The following is a 19130-nucleotide window of genomic DNA, read 5'->3' as shown; positions in this document are numbered from 1 at the left end:
ATTATCTTCTTTAAATGGTTTTGTCAGTCAATGCTTTTTAAAATAAAAACAAATGATAATAAAAATAAAAATAAAAATCAGAGTTGGTGCTGGGTGGAAGACACAAGTTGCCCAACAGGAGACACAAGAAGCTCCATTAGTCCAGACAGGGTTGTTTGCAGTAAGGACTTAGTATGGGCCCTTGCTGAGCAACTTTGCCTCTCCTAATGAGTAAATAAACCCAGTGGGGAAATGTAGTGATGACAGATGTGATGACAGCAATGGTTTAGGTGCTGAAAGACCACAAAGGGATGACGTGCCCTCTATTTTACAAGTTGAAACACGGTGCTACAAAGATTTTTTTTGTTATTCTTCTCTTGCAAAATATGAACTGAAGAAAAATACTATAGTGAAATATGCTTCACATCACTTTAAATCAAATATTAAAATTATTTCCAAAGTGATAACTATGCTTTTGTGACCACACAGCATCTTAAAAAGCTAATCACATATCACAAACCAAACTAATAAAGTTCCCAATTTACTTTATGTTCCAGAAGTAAATATATGTACACTGAACATTTACAACTTGAAATGCGTTTTCCCAAAGAAACGTTTATAGAGAGCGTACCTCCCTAAGCAGCAGTTTACGTATGCCTATTTGACCTAAAATGTGTCTAGCCTACTATATATTTGAAATAAATATAAAATATTGTGGTCAAGAAACTTATTTAAAAAAATTCCAGAGAAACCATAAAAAGTAATTTGCACTTTAATCTTGATAATTATGTATTTTTATCACAATAGTTGAGTCTTTAAACTTATGCTTATTTTCTTTCCTATTTCTTCCAACAACAAAGAGAAAACTGTCATTACTTATTAATGCCAGATAATCGGAGTGTATCCTATATGTCAAGCCCTGCTCTGAAGCCCACTAGAAACACACGTCAAAGTAAAAAGTCCACCTTCATGGTGTGTATAGACTTCTGGGGCTGTTCATCTCTCCCCATCTCTTTCTCTATTGCCAAAAACTGGGTTCACTGTGTTGTCCTTCCAATTCAGGGTTTCGGCTGTGTGTTCTTCAGCCTTCTGTTACTGTGACATCTCACTTCTGAGAGATGAAGAAAGGGTTTAAGCAGAGGGGGGAACCATTTCTCACTTACCACTTTCCTTTACTATTTGGAAAAGAGGATATATTGAAGGACAGCTCTATGCCAGGCACTGAGGGAGGCACTGACTTATTTAACCCTCATGACATTCCTTTCAGAAAGTGTCATCTTCATTTCAAAGGTGAGGAAATAGACTCAGGACAACGCTACTCAGCCAGTAAGTAGTAGAGCTAGGATCAGAATGTAAGTATGTCTGGCCCTTAACCTGTTCTGTCATATACTGTCCAGCAAAGAGAAGGGAGGAAGTAGATTCTGATTATGCCCTTGGGGTACACTCTTGCTCCAGAAGGGAAGAAAGCACGCAATAGGGTACAGGCCTAGGAAAGCACTAAGAGATGATCTCTGATGTGAAAGGCATATGTCCGATATTCTTATTTACTTTGTTGATCCTGTGATCAGGAGAGGTTGATAGTAGTGTGTAGAAGACTAGAGAAGTATGTGGCATGTGCCCAAAATCAATGTGAGATGGTTGTTGCGAAGGAGAGCTTGTTCCTAAGGCAAAGGGAAGGGAGGCATATATATAGCAGGAGCTACTGCAGGCTCAGTAGATACCTGAGCTCAAAATAAAAAGAAATATACCATTATGGGAAATTTATGCATTGTTCTAAGAATGCTCAGGGACAAATGTTCCTTTTCTCATATTCAGCAGAAAGCAGAATGAGAGTACAGAGTTTTAGGACAATTCATGAAACTCATTGCCATAAAGGTTTTCATTCCTTCACTCATTTATTCATTCAACAAATATTTGCTGGACATGTGTATATGCCAGACACTGCCAGTTGTCTGTGAACACATGCCTGTGAACACACACATATACACAGAAGATTTCTGCCTTCAAGTAATTGACATGTTATCTGTAGGAGACAAGCAATAAGCAACAGCAACAAAAAGCCCACAAATGAATTACATGGTGGGCTGATATCACATGAGAAGGTGATAAATGCTAACAACAACAAAAGTCCACTGGGGCAAGGAGGATCAGAAATGTGTGTGAGGGAGGGGCTTGGGGGCAGATGCAGATGGCCATTTTAAGTAAGGTGATCAGGGAAGGAGTCCTTGAATCGGTAACCTAAGATCAGGAGGGAGTTAGACCTGTTATGTATCTAAGGAAAATGTATCCCAGGAAAATGAAACAGCAAGTACAGGGGCCCTAAGGCAAGTTTGTGCCTGGTATGTCCAAGCAAAGTAAGGAGACCAGAAAGAAAATTGTTGGAGAGGGAAGAGTCAGATGGCCAAGTTTGGCCATGAGGGGGGTGGTGGTGAGGGACGTGTAGAATCTGGTAGACTTTTGTACAAACATTTTACCCCTGCACAACAAAAGAGTTATAGCATGTTTTAGAACTTGTCTGCTTTTGTTTCTATCCCTACTAATTTCTATTAATCTTTCTGGACCCCACTGAGATTTTACTTCTGTAAACTTTCAAGTCTTCTTCCTCTTCTGATCCCTATAATATATCTGTATACTAGATTGATTATCACAGCAATCCAAAATGATGGTGGTGATGACAACAATGATGATGATACCAATGACGTCTAACATTTACTAAGAGTTTGCTGTATGCTGGCATGACTGCTTTACCGGAATTAACTCATCTGATCTCACCAATCTAGTGAGGTAGGTACTACTCTTTTATCCCTTTTAAAAATAAAAAGATTGAGGCTTAGAGAGATTAAATAATTTTCTCTAACGCACAAAGTCATTAAATGTGAAAACACGAGGTCAAATGAGACTCCACAATCTCAAAAGCAGTGATCACATTGCGTCTGTAACATAAATGACTCTGGAACACAGTAGTTAAAAGCATGGACACTGGACTCGTACTGTCTGGGTTAAACTGTCTGTTTCTGTCTAGCTGGGTGATTTTAGTCAAGTTACTTAACCAATTTGTGCCTCAGTTTTTTGTTCTTACCTGTGAAGTGGAAATAATACTACCACATCGCAAGTTTGCTAACTCTAAATATTTCAACATTACTATTTTCATTATAGTCTTTGTTTGCAACATTACATAAAACAAGGATTTGTAGTAGTTTTAGCATTACTTAGAACTAGCTAGTGGTAAGTGCTATAAAAGTATTTTATTTAAACTGATAGTTACATATATTTGTTTCATGAAGGTGAAGAATTTTATTTATCTATAATAGTGCCAAACTCAGAGTCACTGTTCCATAACTGGGTGACAAAAATTTATGCAGAGGTTCATACATCTAATTTTTTATATTTTTAACTCACTTGTCAAGAATGACCTTTTTTCTCTCTCTCTAAATGCTATAGAAACTTGCTTTTATTGAAGATTCATCCTAAGATTTCTACAAAGGACAGGTTTTTATCATTCTTTTAACCACTTAAAAGGATCTTCAAATTGAGTTAAAATAACATACACATTAATTGTAATAATTCAGTATAAAGGAAGAATAGAGAAGAAAGTAGAAAATTCGAATGTCTTTTCCACTCCAAATCCCAAGTTACAACTATGAATACATTGCATATTTTAAACACAGCTTTTCTTAGAATAGAATCTTGCGACATGTGAAATGGGAAAGATAAGAACAATTCATGTACAGTTACGTATTATACTACTGAAACTACTGATCATATAATCATAAATGGATCATAGTGAAATGAACCACATTCTACCTTACATTACTCTTTCTAAGTTCCTTACAATCAGGAACGGTATCCATCTGAGTTATCACTGTAACGTCAACACCTAGCACATAGTAGCTGCTCATAGGTATTGAGTGAATGGTTAAAAAAGTAATAATTTGAGTTTTACTCTGTAACTTGAGAGTCTAAAAAAGTAATTAGGGTTACAAAATTCATTTTATATAAAATCAAATAAATTTAGAAATAAAACTTTTCATGTTTTCTGGGCTTCAGTAAAATACAAAATACCATAAAAAATGCCATTTGGTTACTGCCTTATGCATAATGAACTGTCAGTCATTATTATTGGCCCAATATATGCTTACAATGATACAACAAGGCAGCATAGACACAAGTGTAGTCTTCAAGGGACACTAGAATTCAGCTAGTCCACCTACAACTACCTAAATTTACAGATGAGGAAACAGAGTCCCCTAAGGTTTAAGTGACTAATCCAAGATAACAGGGGCTTTAGTAAGTTGGTGAGGACACCATCATGAGCTCATGTCCTTAGGTTCTCTGCCCATCTGCCATCCAGTGGCTTGCATGATTTAATGTTTACTGGAGGGACCCCTGGAGAGAAGTGAACAAAAAAGTTACAGTGCTTCTATGACGTCTTAATTATATTGGGTTTTAACAAGTTTTGTTCTATTAAAAGTTTTTATCATTATTTTACTGTTCACAAAGAATGTTTCTATGGTTTACACATGCAAGAATCAGAACTATTGAGCTTTCTCTTCACTTCAAAACTTAATACTTGTATGGTTTTGATCCTATAATTCTTAGTTCACAGGGCACAAGTGGAATTCTTTAAAAGTTATCAAACTAAATTCAAATGTAAGGTATGACAACAATTATTTTATTACTAGAGCAAGAATAACGATCTGAAAAGGATCCAATGTTCCATATCCAATGTTCTATATCCAATGTTCCTAATTAATCTAATTTCTTGAAGTTCCATCTTTATTATTCTATTAATTTAAATGTGAAGATTCATAAAATGTACTAATGAAGAGAGGTAATGGTTAAAATCTATTTCTGTGCTATTTTCCTTTCCTCCTCAGTAACTAAACTCAATTAGAGCAATTTCCCAAAGACATTGGTAAATACAGCTTTTCTCAAGATATTACAATTCTATTAAGTCTAAAGTTAATGTTAATAAAAAAAAGTAATACTATTAAAGGTATTTTATAATAAAATGAAAATACAGTATGTTCTGTTTGGGAGAAAATGTAACAAAAATCTACCACATAATGTTTTAATTTAATTAGAATTAACACGGATATCATGAGTAAATATCTGCATATTTGCTGGCCAACGATCTACATGGCTTAATGTGGAATGCAAATCCATCCTGTGACTCAAGATGTGACTCATCTTGTGTCTTCATAAGTTTAGGAAGAAAGTATTGTATGTGAATAGAATCTACTTAAATAAGAAATATTCACACACAGTGAAGACAGCTGCATGCAGTTAAGATGCATGTACATTTTTTAAGTATTGATAGTTATATATATGACTATAGCCATTAAACAGACTTAAGTACTTTGGTGAATGAGTATATTTCACTCATTCAAATAAAGAACATCTTTGAAAAGCACAGATAACAAAAGATGTTATGAAACAAATAAAAATGGTAAGTAATGTACTGAATTTATGAATGGTTCTACATTAACTCTGTATCACTGTGGTAACTGCCCTGAATTTCGGAAGTAAAAAAAAAAACAGATGATCTCTTCATTCCAGAAGATTCTCTTAATGAAGAGAGAAGATTCATTCAGTTTGAATCAAAAGAAACCATGTGACGCTTTTGGTCAAAGATTCCAATAGGCAAGTAGCTGCTACTAAGTGGCAGGTGTGGGAAACTATACAAATAAGATTATTTGCAAAAGAAAAAGAACTTTAGCAACTTAGGAATTAATCTTAAACACAGCGGGATGCTTTACTTGTTCCAATAATTTACTTCTTTCCAATAATTTAAAGTCCTGGAAAATAGGGTCATTTCATCAAATATTTTTAGTATTTATTTAAGTCACACACCTTAAAAAAAATCCTTAAAGATACCATGTATAATGATGCAAAAATATATTTAATCACATATTGGAATTGGTAACTTCAAGTTAATAAAGGGTTAAAATACATGTCAAAATGTACCAAAAGGATATACTGCATTTTCCTGAAAAAGCATTTATACCAAGAATAGTTTAAAGTAGAATTAGTCAGTAATAATTATGATTATTTATACTAGTCTTTCACATTTAAGAATGACTGATTCAGCTGTGAGCACTAAACTCAGAACCTTGATGCTTCAGGGGTTTGTTAGAACGCATTTGTTTCTAACTTGTAACGCAAAAAAAATTTGATTAGTTTGAAGCCATAAATAGATGCAAATTTTATTAAGATTCATAAACAGAATTATGTATACACAGATTGATAAAAGTTACTTTTTACATATTAAAATGATGCCATTTACTAAGAGGTATTTTGTTACTGGAGTGATTATTTCTTAAATGTGAACATTTTTAGTAATAAAACTGCAAGGAAATTTTCCCTACAATATTACAGTCAGAACCATTCCTGGGGTTCCAAATCTATGTATTTTCTTTTTATCATTGTTTTAAATATTCTACAACTTCTAGGAAATTTTTCCAGATCTAGACAAACCTACTTCCATGTTAATTACAAATAAATCTATGATATAGCCTGAGATGACATCAGGACTGTTTGAAACTGAAATTAAATTGTGGAGAAAGGATACATTAAAAATTGTGTGTGTGCATGCATGTGCATACATGCATGTATGTGTACATTTATGCTGTAAGAAATAAAGGGGCAGCTAAATGCTTTCCAACTTACTAGGGAACTGTCTTAAGCAAAATTTTTTGTACTACTTCTATAATCAAGTAGGACCCTGATACAGGACGTCCAAAGGCTGATTATATAAACTGTGACTGATTTTAGAATACTCTCTTAGTTACCAGTGACCTGGGGCAAAAGTCACCTGATGCCCAAAACATTATGGGCATTCATCATCTCCAAATTTGATGTTATATTAACTTCATTTGGAAATTGGTAGAAACTTCTGAATAAATAAATAAATCTGATAAGAGGTAAGATGCAAGAGTTAAGTTTGCCAAATGACTGACATGGTTACCTATGAATTTAGCATCTGTTGATTTCGCTATTCCTCTATCATTTTTATGGGCACATATTCCTATATTTTAATAAAAGTTTATTGTAAATAACTTTCTGTTCCCTATAGTAACAAGTAATAGTATCCAGCTATTTAAAAAGTATTTCTGTTGGTTGAACATGGATCTTATTTACAAATCATCATAATAAAAAAATGTGTATTCAGAATTACATATTAGTAAAGGTTTCCATAGTAATCTTACCTAAAATGACCATTTCCATTCCTAAAACTACCCATAAAGTTATATATACAATCTATTAAATCAAATAACAGAATTAATTCATATGTCATTAAGTGACATCTAATTTTCAACTAATTTTCATCTCATGTATATAAGAACTGAAACTATTGTTTGGATATCCATTTTGCTTAATCTATGTCCTGATAAACTTACATTTATATTATAAAGACCATTATATTTAATTGTCCTATACTCAGTCAGTACATATGATGAAATCCACTGATTCATTTGTTTGGAATAAATTCAAAGGCTTTCCAGAATTGTGTTTTATAAAAGGAAATTCTAAGTTGCTTGAATGGCCAGAACTTTGCTTTTCTTATACGTGCTGTGACGCTAGCCATAAGAATAGTGTGCATAGCAGGGCACAATAAATATCTGTTCAATGAATGAGTAGCAATGGATGTAACCTTTGATTTAATTTATATGATTATTTTGTATCTTTTTTGAGACTACTTTAAATTTATAATAATTTTTAGATTGGATATTTTACTAATTTGTCTATTCTCAGAAATTCTATCCTAGAAACCAGATAAGTAGCAGAAGGAATTAGTTTTAAATTTCAAATACTTTAAGTCATATTAAAAGGTAAATTTCTTAAAGATTAAAAGATGATAAAATATTCTTAAAGTCTTTATAAACTACTAGTTTGTGGTCCTTTCCAACATTTGTAAGATGACTTAATTTTTTCTGGGTGACAGGGTTTAGTTTTCTTTCCATTTGAAATCCTGAAAACATTTCGACTATTTACAGATATTGAAAAAAAAATTACATCACTCTTAAGTAAGACTGCAATTACTCTGCTATCACCACACATAGTGGAAACAAATAAACAAAAGGAACCTCCTGTATATGCTTGCATGACTAGCTATTCTGTTTCTGAGCTACCAAACATACTTATCTATTTAATATATATTACCAATGTGTTGACTGAATTTCTACTTAAACTAGAAGAAACATATCCTAAATATCCAATAACCTTCTGTGACCAGTCAGAAAAAGATACTTAAAGGTAAGGACTATATATAACAGACACCATAAAACAGGAGAACTGGGTTAACTACCACCGAGAAAGGTAACAAAGCATTTCTGACATATCAGCATGAAGTAGATTCAAAGCACTGATGCTATTTTTAAAAACCTACCTTGTAGACTGGCTCTAACCCTTGGCAGTATTTGGTTTAAAAACACAATACTCATACGATTTATAAGAACCCATTATTCTACTTTCAATCAGATGTTTTTAATGTACCTCCAAACCTAAAATTATTACTAACAAATTTATGTAGTAAAAAAACAAGACAACTGAGATTAAACCGCCAACCGATATAACAAAGAAAAGTCTGTCACAGATTTTAATAAATTTTAAAGCACCTGAAAATTTTTATTTATTCATGAATGTTTAAACAAAAACAATTATTTAAGTGTGTTTCTAGAAAATCAAAACACTGAAACAAATGCCCATTTAAAACAGAACTCTTCCACTGGATCTGGCTTAGTTTGTCTAAACTATAGCATTTGCATGCCACTCTCATTTCAGGAAACACTCTGAGGTGTGTTATTAGAGGTGGATATGCAAAATATGTGGTTCTGGCTCCTGAAAGGAAGCATATCACAACCCACATTTCTTGGTCATCCTTCACTTGGTGGCCTAGAAGCCTGTTGAAGCCACTTGTCTGTGAGGAGGAGTTGGCTAGTACCTGTCATTCTCCGGAGATGCATGCTGGATTTGAATCCTGGGGCTAGGAGGTCGTCTCCTATCTAGGGAGGGGGACCATTTACCCCTGTTTGCCCAATGAACAAGACAGGAAAAAAACAGGACATTTAGTAACTTCTAACATAAAAGAATATATGGAACAACAGGACTGGAAAAGCACCGCAAAAAGGCAAAGGGTAGCTTCTTTGCTCCACAATTTACTCTTGATTTTGATAAGCCTTGGAAAGATAAATTATAATGTTGTAAGAAAATAAATCTTGTTACCCTATAAGTGAACAGAGAAACAATTTACTTGGGAAGATGTTTGAAATCTATTATGTGTAATTGTTTTCTTTTAAACCGTGCTTGTGTGTGTATACATATCTGCACACATACATATATATAACTTTAAGTGAAAAAGATGCACCCTTAAGAATTTGGCTTATGTTTGAATAAAATAGGTTTAATAAGGTACCAATACTTAGTTGATACCAGGTGTTGAAATTACTGGATAAAGTGGCAAAGATGAAGTGTGTGAATTTAATACAAAGGAGAAACACAGTTTAGGTGAAAGAAAGAAAAATGCTCTTCAGTGTGGAAACAAGGACATTAAGAAATAATTCATAGGAATGCTAACCAGTGAAATCTTAACAAATTTTCTTGGGGGAAACCGTAGCACTAATTACTGAAATTTAAAAATTGTGAGTAAAAAACACTGAGGGATAAAAGTGGGAAATATTACTGGTAAAAAAATTTCTGCAAATCTTTATTTGCAAAAGTATCTCCCAATAGATTAAACAGTGGTTTTTTTTATTTCTGTATTTACAATAATATTTTTTGTGAATAACAGTTAAATGAAAGTCGGAATCTTGGTTTATTCTTTGTTAACTATTTTGAGATTCTGTCTGTGTATAACCACAAATTACAAACACCTAGTTGAAAACTGAAAAGAGACAATAAGGGACAGAGCAGGCCAGATTTGGAAATTTTTACATATTAGATATGAGCATTTTAAACAGGATAATTTCTGTTAATATTGGCTTCCTTTTATTCAACAAGGGATAACTGAATGATCTTTAAGGACTCATCTAGATATAAGATTTTATAATTATTCAAAGTAAATGGTCCTGTTGTTTGTTTTTTTTTTTAATCTGTATTTTTTGCCTTTTCACTTGGCTTATTGGATTTAGTTGATAATCTAGACAAAAACAGCAAAGGGCTGTCAACATGTGACCAGGATATCTGAGACCAGCAGATACTCGATTCTGAAAGCCCTTTGGAAGCCTGCTTCATCAATCAGCCTTAGATAAACTTGTCATGATTCAAGCAGGGCTTTGAGGAAGGTGTGAGGCCAATAAAGTATTCAATAGCAGAATTTAGGCAGAAGAGAAAATTGTGTGACGTGTACTCTTAAATGTGTTACATGTTTGTGAAAGTAAAAATACTTTGCATTAATTTGAAATTATTTAATAATTTTAGATTATTGAGATAATTGGTCAACCCAGTCCAAAAGCTTTAAAATATATTTCACTTTACTGGCTTCTGTTCTGAAGAACAATAACGAAAAAATATTTCTAAAATAATTGAAATCACAACCACCCTGTCTTCTACATGAAGCTGGATTCAGTCATGTTAAAACTTGAGGTGCTGAAAGTTTTACAGGATTTGGAAACACAAAAACATGGCTAATGTGTTTTTCTGTAAAGTGATAAGTAATGTTAACTTGACAGGATCATGAGTAACCTTGCTTCTTGAGGCAAAATTCCAGTCCTTGTGTTTATTTAAACAAAAAAGTAAAGAAAAATGCTGTAATTATGAAACATGCAGTGAAAAGCTATGAAGGAGAAAGGTGTACATTTGGAAACAAGCAATTGTGAATGCAAGCTATGAAAAGGTAATTCTTGACAAAATATTTAGCATAATACATGGATTATCTGTACATTCAAAGTCCTTCTGAATATGCTGATATATGGTACCAATATAATAAAATCCATTTGCTTTCCCACCATATATTTAATATGGGAGCAAGACCAACTTATGCTCAATTTTTGTCCAAAGACTAGATATTAGGTAAGTTTTAACAGAACCCATATTTGTGAGTTTCAGATATACTAGGATATTTTACATGTTTTTAAATTGTGTGCAACTTCTTTCTCTCCTATTACAAAGAATAAAAGGTCAAAATTTGAATCTTTATCCCCTTGTTATTTTGCCAAAACACAGGGTCCAACTTCCATTTTCATCTTGGAAGGTAGCATGGTGCAGCTGTTAATCATGAAGCTCTTTTTCTTGATTTCTCTTTCCAAACTAGCTTGCCTATAAGTTACACTGGTTAGTTACAGTATTTGCACTTTAACATCAGTATCCTAAATTCATTAATTCAGGAATGTCTATTTGTTGGAGCTCATCCCTTTCACTGTGATCACAGTAGAAGAAAGGTCACTCTGATGGTTAAGGCATGGAATTAACAGGCTGTGAGCTCCTTGCATAAGGAATTGTAGTGTTTTTTGGTTGAGTTTTGACAGTTATATAAACTATGCATTGCACTGACTAAGTAGCTTATATTTGCAAATATCCAAGTAGATAGTAAGTTAATACAGGTAAGAAATAGTGAGAACCTTAAGTAACAGATTACCAGTGGTGAGGGGACCTGCTGATAAGATATAAAGGCATTAGAATTGACAGGTCTCGATATGCAAATAAATGGTTCTTTCATCATGTCTTTTTTCCCCAGCAATAATACACTATAAAACAAACACACATGTGTTTAAAAGTGCAACTAATATTTATGCTTTCATATGTACACATCCTTCAATGGTGCATCTCTCTTGGCAGAACATGGAAAAGCAGCTTAATTATCTGAAAGAGAAATTATATGGAAATGTAAACCATTCACTCCATAAATAGCAAAAGAAATATCTGTGAGTTGGGGTGCCTGGGTGGCCCAGTCGGTTAGGTGTCTGACTTAGGCTCAGGTTATGATCTCGCAGTTCATGAGTTCAAGCTCTGCACTGCGCTCTGTGCTGACAGCTCAGAGCCTGGAGTCTGCTTTGGATTCTGTGTCTCCCTCTCTCTCTGCCCCTCCTCCACTCACTCTCTGTCTCTCTCTCTCTCAACAATAAACATTAAAAAAATTTTTTTTAATCTGTGAATTACTGTAATATTAGAACCTAAATCTGAACAAATGAGACAACTGATTATATACTATTTTTATATTCTAATCCCACTATTTATTTTAGTCTTTTAAAATGTGTGTGATGGGGTACACCTGGTGGGCTCAGTCGGAAGAGCATGTGACTCTTCCTCTCAGGATTGTGTGTTTGAGCCCCACATTGGGTGTAGAGATTACTTAAAAAGAAAATCTTTAAAACAATGGCTGATGGCTATTAAGGAGGGCACTTCTGATGAACACTGGGTGTTATATGTAAATGATGAATCACTTAATTCTACTCCTGAAATTAATGTTACATTATATGTTATCTAACTGGAGTTTATAAATAAAAACTTGAAACAAAAATACATAAAAAGAAAAAAAAAAGAAAAAACCCCTCATTTTTCCCAATATTGTTTTAAAGTAAAATTAATATAGATACTTATACTGTTTTTTTTTTAATTTTAATTCCAGTTTATTTATTTTAATTCAAATTACAGTTGTTAAGTTTTAGGTAGGTACCTCCTTTCCCTTATTCCTCATGTTTTCCATGTAGAGGGAAATTTATTCAAGCAAGCTCCTGGTCTCTTTCTACCCTTCGCCTCAGGCTACCCCAAGAAAGGAGGACTGGCTTATAAGATCAGTGACTATGTTAAAGGACCAGGCACAGGTAACTTAGTCCTTTCTGGATGACTCCTTCCAAATCAAGCTACCTACAAATGGTAAATGCTACAGGACATAAACCTACAAAGCAGCTGTTAAGATGTGAGGCCTGGGCCTGAACCTGTCTTGTGGTTCTGTGAATCTGGCTGATTCCAGGGTGAGTTAGTTATTAACAAGCTTATAGACCTAAAGTCACAGCTTCTAAACTTGTTCACTGTATTTACGGTGATAATTAGATGTCCCTTCTTCTAGTTCTTGGGTCTAGCTCACAATTAGACCCAAATTTTGGGAGCAGAAAATAGGGTGTATTTTTTAAGTTCCCCAAATCTCCAAATTGAGCATTTACTAAGTAAAAAATAATAATGCTATCACAAGAGATGGCAAGGACAAATAAGATATGATTCCTGTCCTCCAGGTATACAATATAGCAAAAGAAATAAATACCATTTAAGTAAAATATAACGTGTTTTAATAGAAATATGTAGTATCATGTGGGCCCAGAAAGTAAATAATTCTGACAAAAGAGAAGGGGGGGTAGTATAAATGGGTTTTATAAAAGCTATGGTTATTAGACCTAAATTTTTGAAGAATGAGTAAAAATTTTAAGCAGACAACAAAGGAAAAATGGCATTTTAATTTTAATGGATAGAAAACTTGAGACAAGAAGGAATAAATACTACTAATAAAGCTCATAAAAAAATCAATTGGGCAAGAGTGACAAGGGAAGGGCTAGAATATAATTCAATATAATCAAGGTAAGGGATCTGTTTGGGAGATTCTGAAAAGAGAACTGATAGGATTTACTGATTCACTGAATGTGAAGGAGCAGGAAAAATGTTTCCAGCTAATGTGCTTTATTATATGTCAAAGCCATCCTAATAAGAGGAAAATTTAGGGAGAGAAAGTATTTTGCTATAAAAGGATGTAAGGGGAGCGGTGCCTGAGTGACTTAGTTGGTTAAGCATCCGACTCTTGGTTTGAGTTCAGGTTATGATCTCACGGCTCATGGGTTTGAGCCCTGCATTGGGCTCTGTGCTGAAAGTACAGAGCCTGCTTGCAATTCTCCCTCCCTCCCTCTCTCTGTCTCTCTCTGCCCCTCTCCCACTTGTGCTCTGTTTCTCTCAAAATAAGTAAATAAACTTAAATTAAAAAAAAAGAAAGGATGTAAGAGGAGATAATGAATTTAAATTAGACATTTTGATGTACACAAATGGCAACTTTTAAAATTTAGACCTAGCACTCAAGGGAAAGTTCTGGCCTGGTCAATTACAGTAGAGTGTTGTCTTCATAGGTATTAATTAGAATGGAAGTTTTTGATAGAAATATAATTTCAGGGACAGAATGAGTGGGGAAAAACAAAAATGAAGATGGAGCCAGTTGAACACCTATCTGTGTGGGGTGAGATAGGAAGAGAAGCCTGCAAGAAGAGGCTGGGTCATAACCAAGGCCTAAGAAAGAAAATCTGCAGAAGGTACTAAATACAAGAGAGGTTCAAGTGACTGGGTGGTTAACGCAAAATGTTGCAAGACACTGTTGGACAATCAGGGAGCCAGTGTAGTTCATAGAGGAATTTCAGCATAGTGGTAGAGCCACGGTAAGGGGTAGAAGTCAGACTGCAGGATTTACTAGGAGGTTAAAAAATGGAGGCAGTAAGTATACACTACCATTTCATGAGCCTTCAGTAAGGCTGTGATTTCTGTGAACAGTCAAGGAAGAAGATAAAATATCCCAGGAAAGCAAATGTTCTCCAGTAGCTCTAACAATAAATGCTTCTGAACATTTCAGTAATAATTTGTTTTAAAATCTTGGAAAGAAAAGGTTAATGGCAAGCCTATAACTTACTCGTTCCCAAACAGGGAACAAGGGGAATGAATGACCTCAACAGACCCTGAATAAAGATGAAGGAAAATTGAAACAACCTTAACTAAACTTCCTTGTAAATATTCAATGGTATTTGCTAATGAAAAGATAAAGGAGAGTCCTCTATTAGACATCTTTAGTAGGAAATAATTAGTCTTTCTAGACCTTTTATTGCAAATAAACCCAAATTTTCTTAAGCACATGACTAGAATGAGCAATGGGGTAATCCATAATTATTTTTGTTATTAGTGTAATCAACAGAATATATAATGAAGACACTCAAAAACTGAAATGGCTTCCTTTGCAAACAGTGCTTCTACATGCATTATTCAGCCTGGGCCAAACCATCCTAATGAAGGAGACAAAATGGACTCCTTCGAGAAAAGAATAGGTCACTAGTGCCTGGTGCTCCTTTATCTTTGAATCATTAGTGAACTATGGTGTTGGACACTGAGTCTGCTTTGACAGTTTCATTCTTTGCACTGACACAATACTTCATTTGTTTTAAAAGTGAGTGAAAATTCTTCAAAAAAGGGCACTGAGTTGGTATAACAACATACAAACATTCATCAAAATGGTTTAGAATCAGCAAGTTGTTTAGTTCACGAGGCTGTGGGCTGTGGAAATACGTTACTATCTTAAGTATATGAAATTATGTTTAAAATTTTTCTTTAACATTTTACCTACTATGTATAATAAATTAGGCATTAACATAAGAAGCTCTCTGCTCAATCAGAGAAATTAATAACCTGGAAAGCCCTCTAAACCTCTCCATTCCTACTCTCTGCACATCCTGTCTAGGGACTTTAGCTACAGTGGAGAACAAAGTCACCACTGTTGATACTATGATGTTCTGCCTCAAAGCCGCTTATAGGCGTGTGCACAAAAGGGCATCTGAAGTCCCTATCCTCCAAACCAGTAAGAATCTACAGCTTCTGTAATTTTCTTGATGAAACCTATCTCATTTATTTTCTTCTTGGCAATAAAGTTGACCACAATAAATTAAAGATCAATGAGAATACCAATTCCTGCCTCTCTGTCTCATTTTTTAATGGAAAATTTCTTTGTATTCAATATATAGTGAATATAGATTTCAATCATACTTTTCTTCTATCAAAAGTAAGTACATTCACTTAGACCTTAGACTATTGTGACCGGTACAATAACTTGGCCAGAATATTTGTCTACACGCTGATCTATTTTAAGGGTATTATCTGAGAGGTTAAATATACCAACACATGGATTTGTGAACCCTATGGCTTTAGTGTAACAAGGGAACATATGCTAGATAGGTTTCAGCATAAGGATAAACCTGTGGTATCCAATACAGTAGCCACAACCCACCAGTGTCTACTAAGCACTATGAAAACAGACATGCAAAATATCTATACTTTTTAATAGACTATATGTCATAATGATATGTCAGATATCATTGTCAGATATATACTGGGTCAAAGTATTAAATTTAACTTCATCTTTTTAATATGGTTACCAGAAAATTAAAAATTATAAATGTGGCTTGTGTTATACTTCTATTAGCTAGCACCTATATAAAGATATTAAAAATGTTATGGTGTTGTTGTAGTCAGAATATTCTACTGACTTGAACAATTCTGTCTTGTTTTAATACCAAACAGAACATATAAGGAAATAAAAAATAAGTAAAAAATATAAAAAGATTTTTCTGGCTACTCTTGTATTTACTTTTTTCTTGGGGAGAGGAATAATATATAACAAAAGAGGAAAAATAGAACAATTTCAACTGTGATTTTAGAAGACCCAATAGCCATTTCAACTAAAATTTCTACTACAAATATAAAAAAAATACAACATATATGAGTTAGATTCTACTGTATTCTATTACAAAATAGAAAAATACAAAAGAATTAAAAACAAAAAAGTAAACTTCTCAGTAGAATGTTATGACAACAGTAAAAAAAGGGTGTGTATATCTGTACCGATTATTCAAGTCCAGAAATAAACAGCTCATAAACAAATAAACAGATTTAGTCTAGAAAGATTGCTAAAGAAAAGCTTTAAGCAGCCTCTAAAGAAGAGAAGTGGGTTACACATTAGCATCACTAAACATTTTTTCTTCAGGGTTTGTAAAGAGGGAGTAAACAAATCTCCAGTGACTGACTTCTAATTGAAAAGAAAAAACAATTACATCCAAGACTATCAATGATAACCAAGTTTACTGAGATAGAAAGTTCCACTACGATGGAAAAATTAGCTGCTCAAAATTAGGAGACATTGTAATACAAAAACACTGAATACATTTGAATTAAAATCAGAATTATTTATTAATCAATTAAAAGTGTTAAGCAAAACTGTGCGTGTATGTATAATGTGCATTTATTTTGTAAGGCATCATAAGATCTAAGATAGACATAACATTTTTTGTTGTCAAAATGTAACTTACTGCAAAATGTGATCTATATCAAAGAGTAGGTTGACTAAACAGCGAATATAAATTCACATGGCAAGTTTTCTACCTAAATGAAATTCTTACTTTAAGTTTGGGAAAGACTGCTGAAACCTACAAATACTATTTATCACCGGAACTAATAGGAAAGTGATCCTCCCCTTCAGATAACTCACTGAACCTTAATCACATTATCAGCATACTGAAGGCTCCCTGAGTAGTGTGTAAATAAAACCACTGAACAGGAACAGAAGGGAAAAAGCAGCAGCCAGAAGCAGTTACAAATTACATCACACCATTTGCAACAACATTCATGGAAATATGTGTATGTGTGCCCTCGGGCTGACCCACATACACATATCTCTAGGTAGACGTGTATCATAAGGGGAGGGGGGAATGGAGACAGTTAGCAAAGTGAACATGAATGAATAAACCTGTGAGACTCACATGAAACAAAACAAAGTGATTAAAAAAAACCACTAGTACAAATGACAGGGAATTAAGAAAGTCTTTATTTTATACCTTTCTCGTTCTGGTGAATGCAAACTAGTATCTGGTCTCAAGCAGTTGGTACTAGCACTCCTAGCCCTGTCAAGGGAGGGCTGCAGTTCACTAGTGCCAGTGCATTGCATCCAGTGGTAGAAGAGAAAGACAAAGAAAACAAAGAAAGGAAGACCATGTTAGAGAGTAAAGCATAAAATAATGTCCCCTTTACATAAAATGTAGAATCACTGTGATTCAGTTCATAAGGGTGTGAGAGAGCTGACAGGATGGCAGTGCAAAATTTTGTTTAGAAAATGAAACTAAACAAAGATTATGCTTGAATTGGGTTGCATAATTGTTTTAAAAGGGTCTCAGACTGAAAAAAAAATGAGACTAAAATCACACCTTCTTATGAAAAAACTGGGATACAAAAAGCACTAAAACAAAATGCCTAAAACTTCATTACCAAGAACAGATGCCACACCAAAACAAAATGAAGGACATCAGAGAAGAAAAAATTTACAACTCAACTATTTGGGGTCACAACACTAGACAAGGGAAGTGGAAGGCATGACTTCCAAATGTTCTTACCTAACCAATATTTCATCAGTAAATCTCAATACTCTTGTGTTAAAGCATTCATGATGAAGGGGAAAGTCCTGTCTAGTCACTGACTTGGTTTTGGTATGTGCAGGCAGAATTGAGCTTCACAAATCAAAATTATCCAAAAATAAAATAATATAAAATTAATTATCATAATTAAAATCAACAAACAAAATAACATAAATGACAAGACAACTAGAATTCTGATATTTGAGTAATTAGATTTCATTTAGAGAGATAATCTAGAATAAATTTTATAATTAATTAAAGTTATTTTTAGATATCATTAATTTAATGTTTCTCTACATATAATTACTCTCAAGAAATGGTAGTGCTTTATTAGAATTTAAATTTGTTATTTTTAGTAGGCAAGGGATTCAGGATTAGTTTACAACTGGGACTCACTGTCATGACTCTTACCTGTAAATATTCCAGTGAGAACTGTTCTCTAATAAAGGCATCTTAGGCGGTAATGTTTTATAGTGCCTAACAAAATATCTGGAACGTGGCCACACAAACACGCAGAAAACAGAAAAATATACAGGAAGCAAATTTTACTAAGACACAAAAAAAATAGGAGGCCTATAAAGCTAAAATCAAAGACGCATCTTTTTTTTCCCCCAGAATAACCACAATAATTATTTGAAGGTAGAAGAATCATTAAAATATGGAATCATAGACATTGTTTTCATAATTAAGATAAAGACTCAAAATTATAATTGCCTTAATTTGAAAAATATCTGCTAACAAACTTCTATGAGTTAATCAATATTTAAATGTACTCTTTAATCCTTGATTTAATTTTATGCCTGCTTCTATGGAAGTAAACAACTCACACCTAAACGTACTAACCAAATAATTTATGTAATTTGGGAATTAAAATATGACTGAGAGAGTTAACATTCTAGTAATTAGCAAAGCGCTGACCAGCATGGCAGGGAGAAAACTGATCACTGCATCAGACTGCAGTAAGAGAAGGCACCACCAACACATCAAGTGGCTGCAATGGAGGAAATCCTTCCCATT

The 19130-nt window shown here is 33.7% G+C and overlaps 1 protein-coding gene across 20 annotated transcripts in view; it reads right to left on the bottom strand.

The window, feature by feature from the left end:
* The window catches only part of RIMS1 (regulating synaptic membrane exocytosis 1), a 488852-nt gene that overhangs the window by 130289 nt on the left and 339433 nt on the right, over window positions 1-19130 (bottom strand). For 14 of the 20 annotated variants that reach the window (XM_030315800.2, XM_030315814.1, XM_030315805.1 and 11 more), the window contains one exon: window positions 17541-17630. The exons of 5 other annotated variants lie outside the window; for them this stretch is intronic. In XM_030315800.2, coding sequence (XP_030171660.1) covers window positions 17541-17630 — 90 coding nt within the window. Of the gene's footprint in view, window positions 1-8923; window positions 9008-17540; window positions 17631-18092; window positions 18207-18524; window positions 18603-19130 lie in introns of all 20 variants that reach the window. One more of the 20 variants, XM_030315837.1, reaches the window with a different exon arrangement.

Source organism: Lynx canadensis, chromosome B2 (assembly GCF_007474595.2).
Source record: "Lynx canadensis isolate LIC74 chromosome B2, mLynCan4.pri.v2, whole genome shotgun sequence".
NCBI lineage: Eukaryota > Metazoa > Chordata > Mammalia > Carnivora > Felidae > Lynx > Lynx canadensis.
This window is presented reverse-complemented; position numbering and strand designations above follow the sequence as displayed.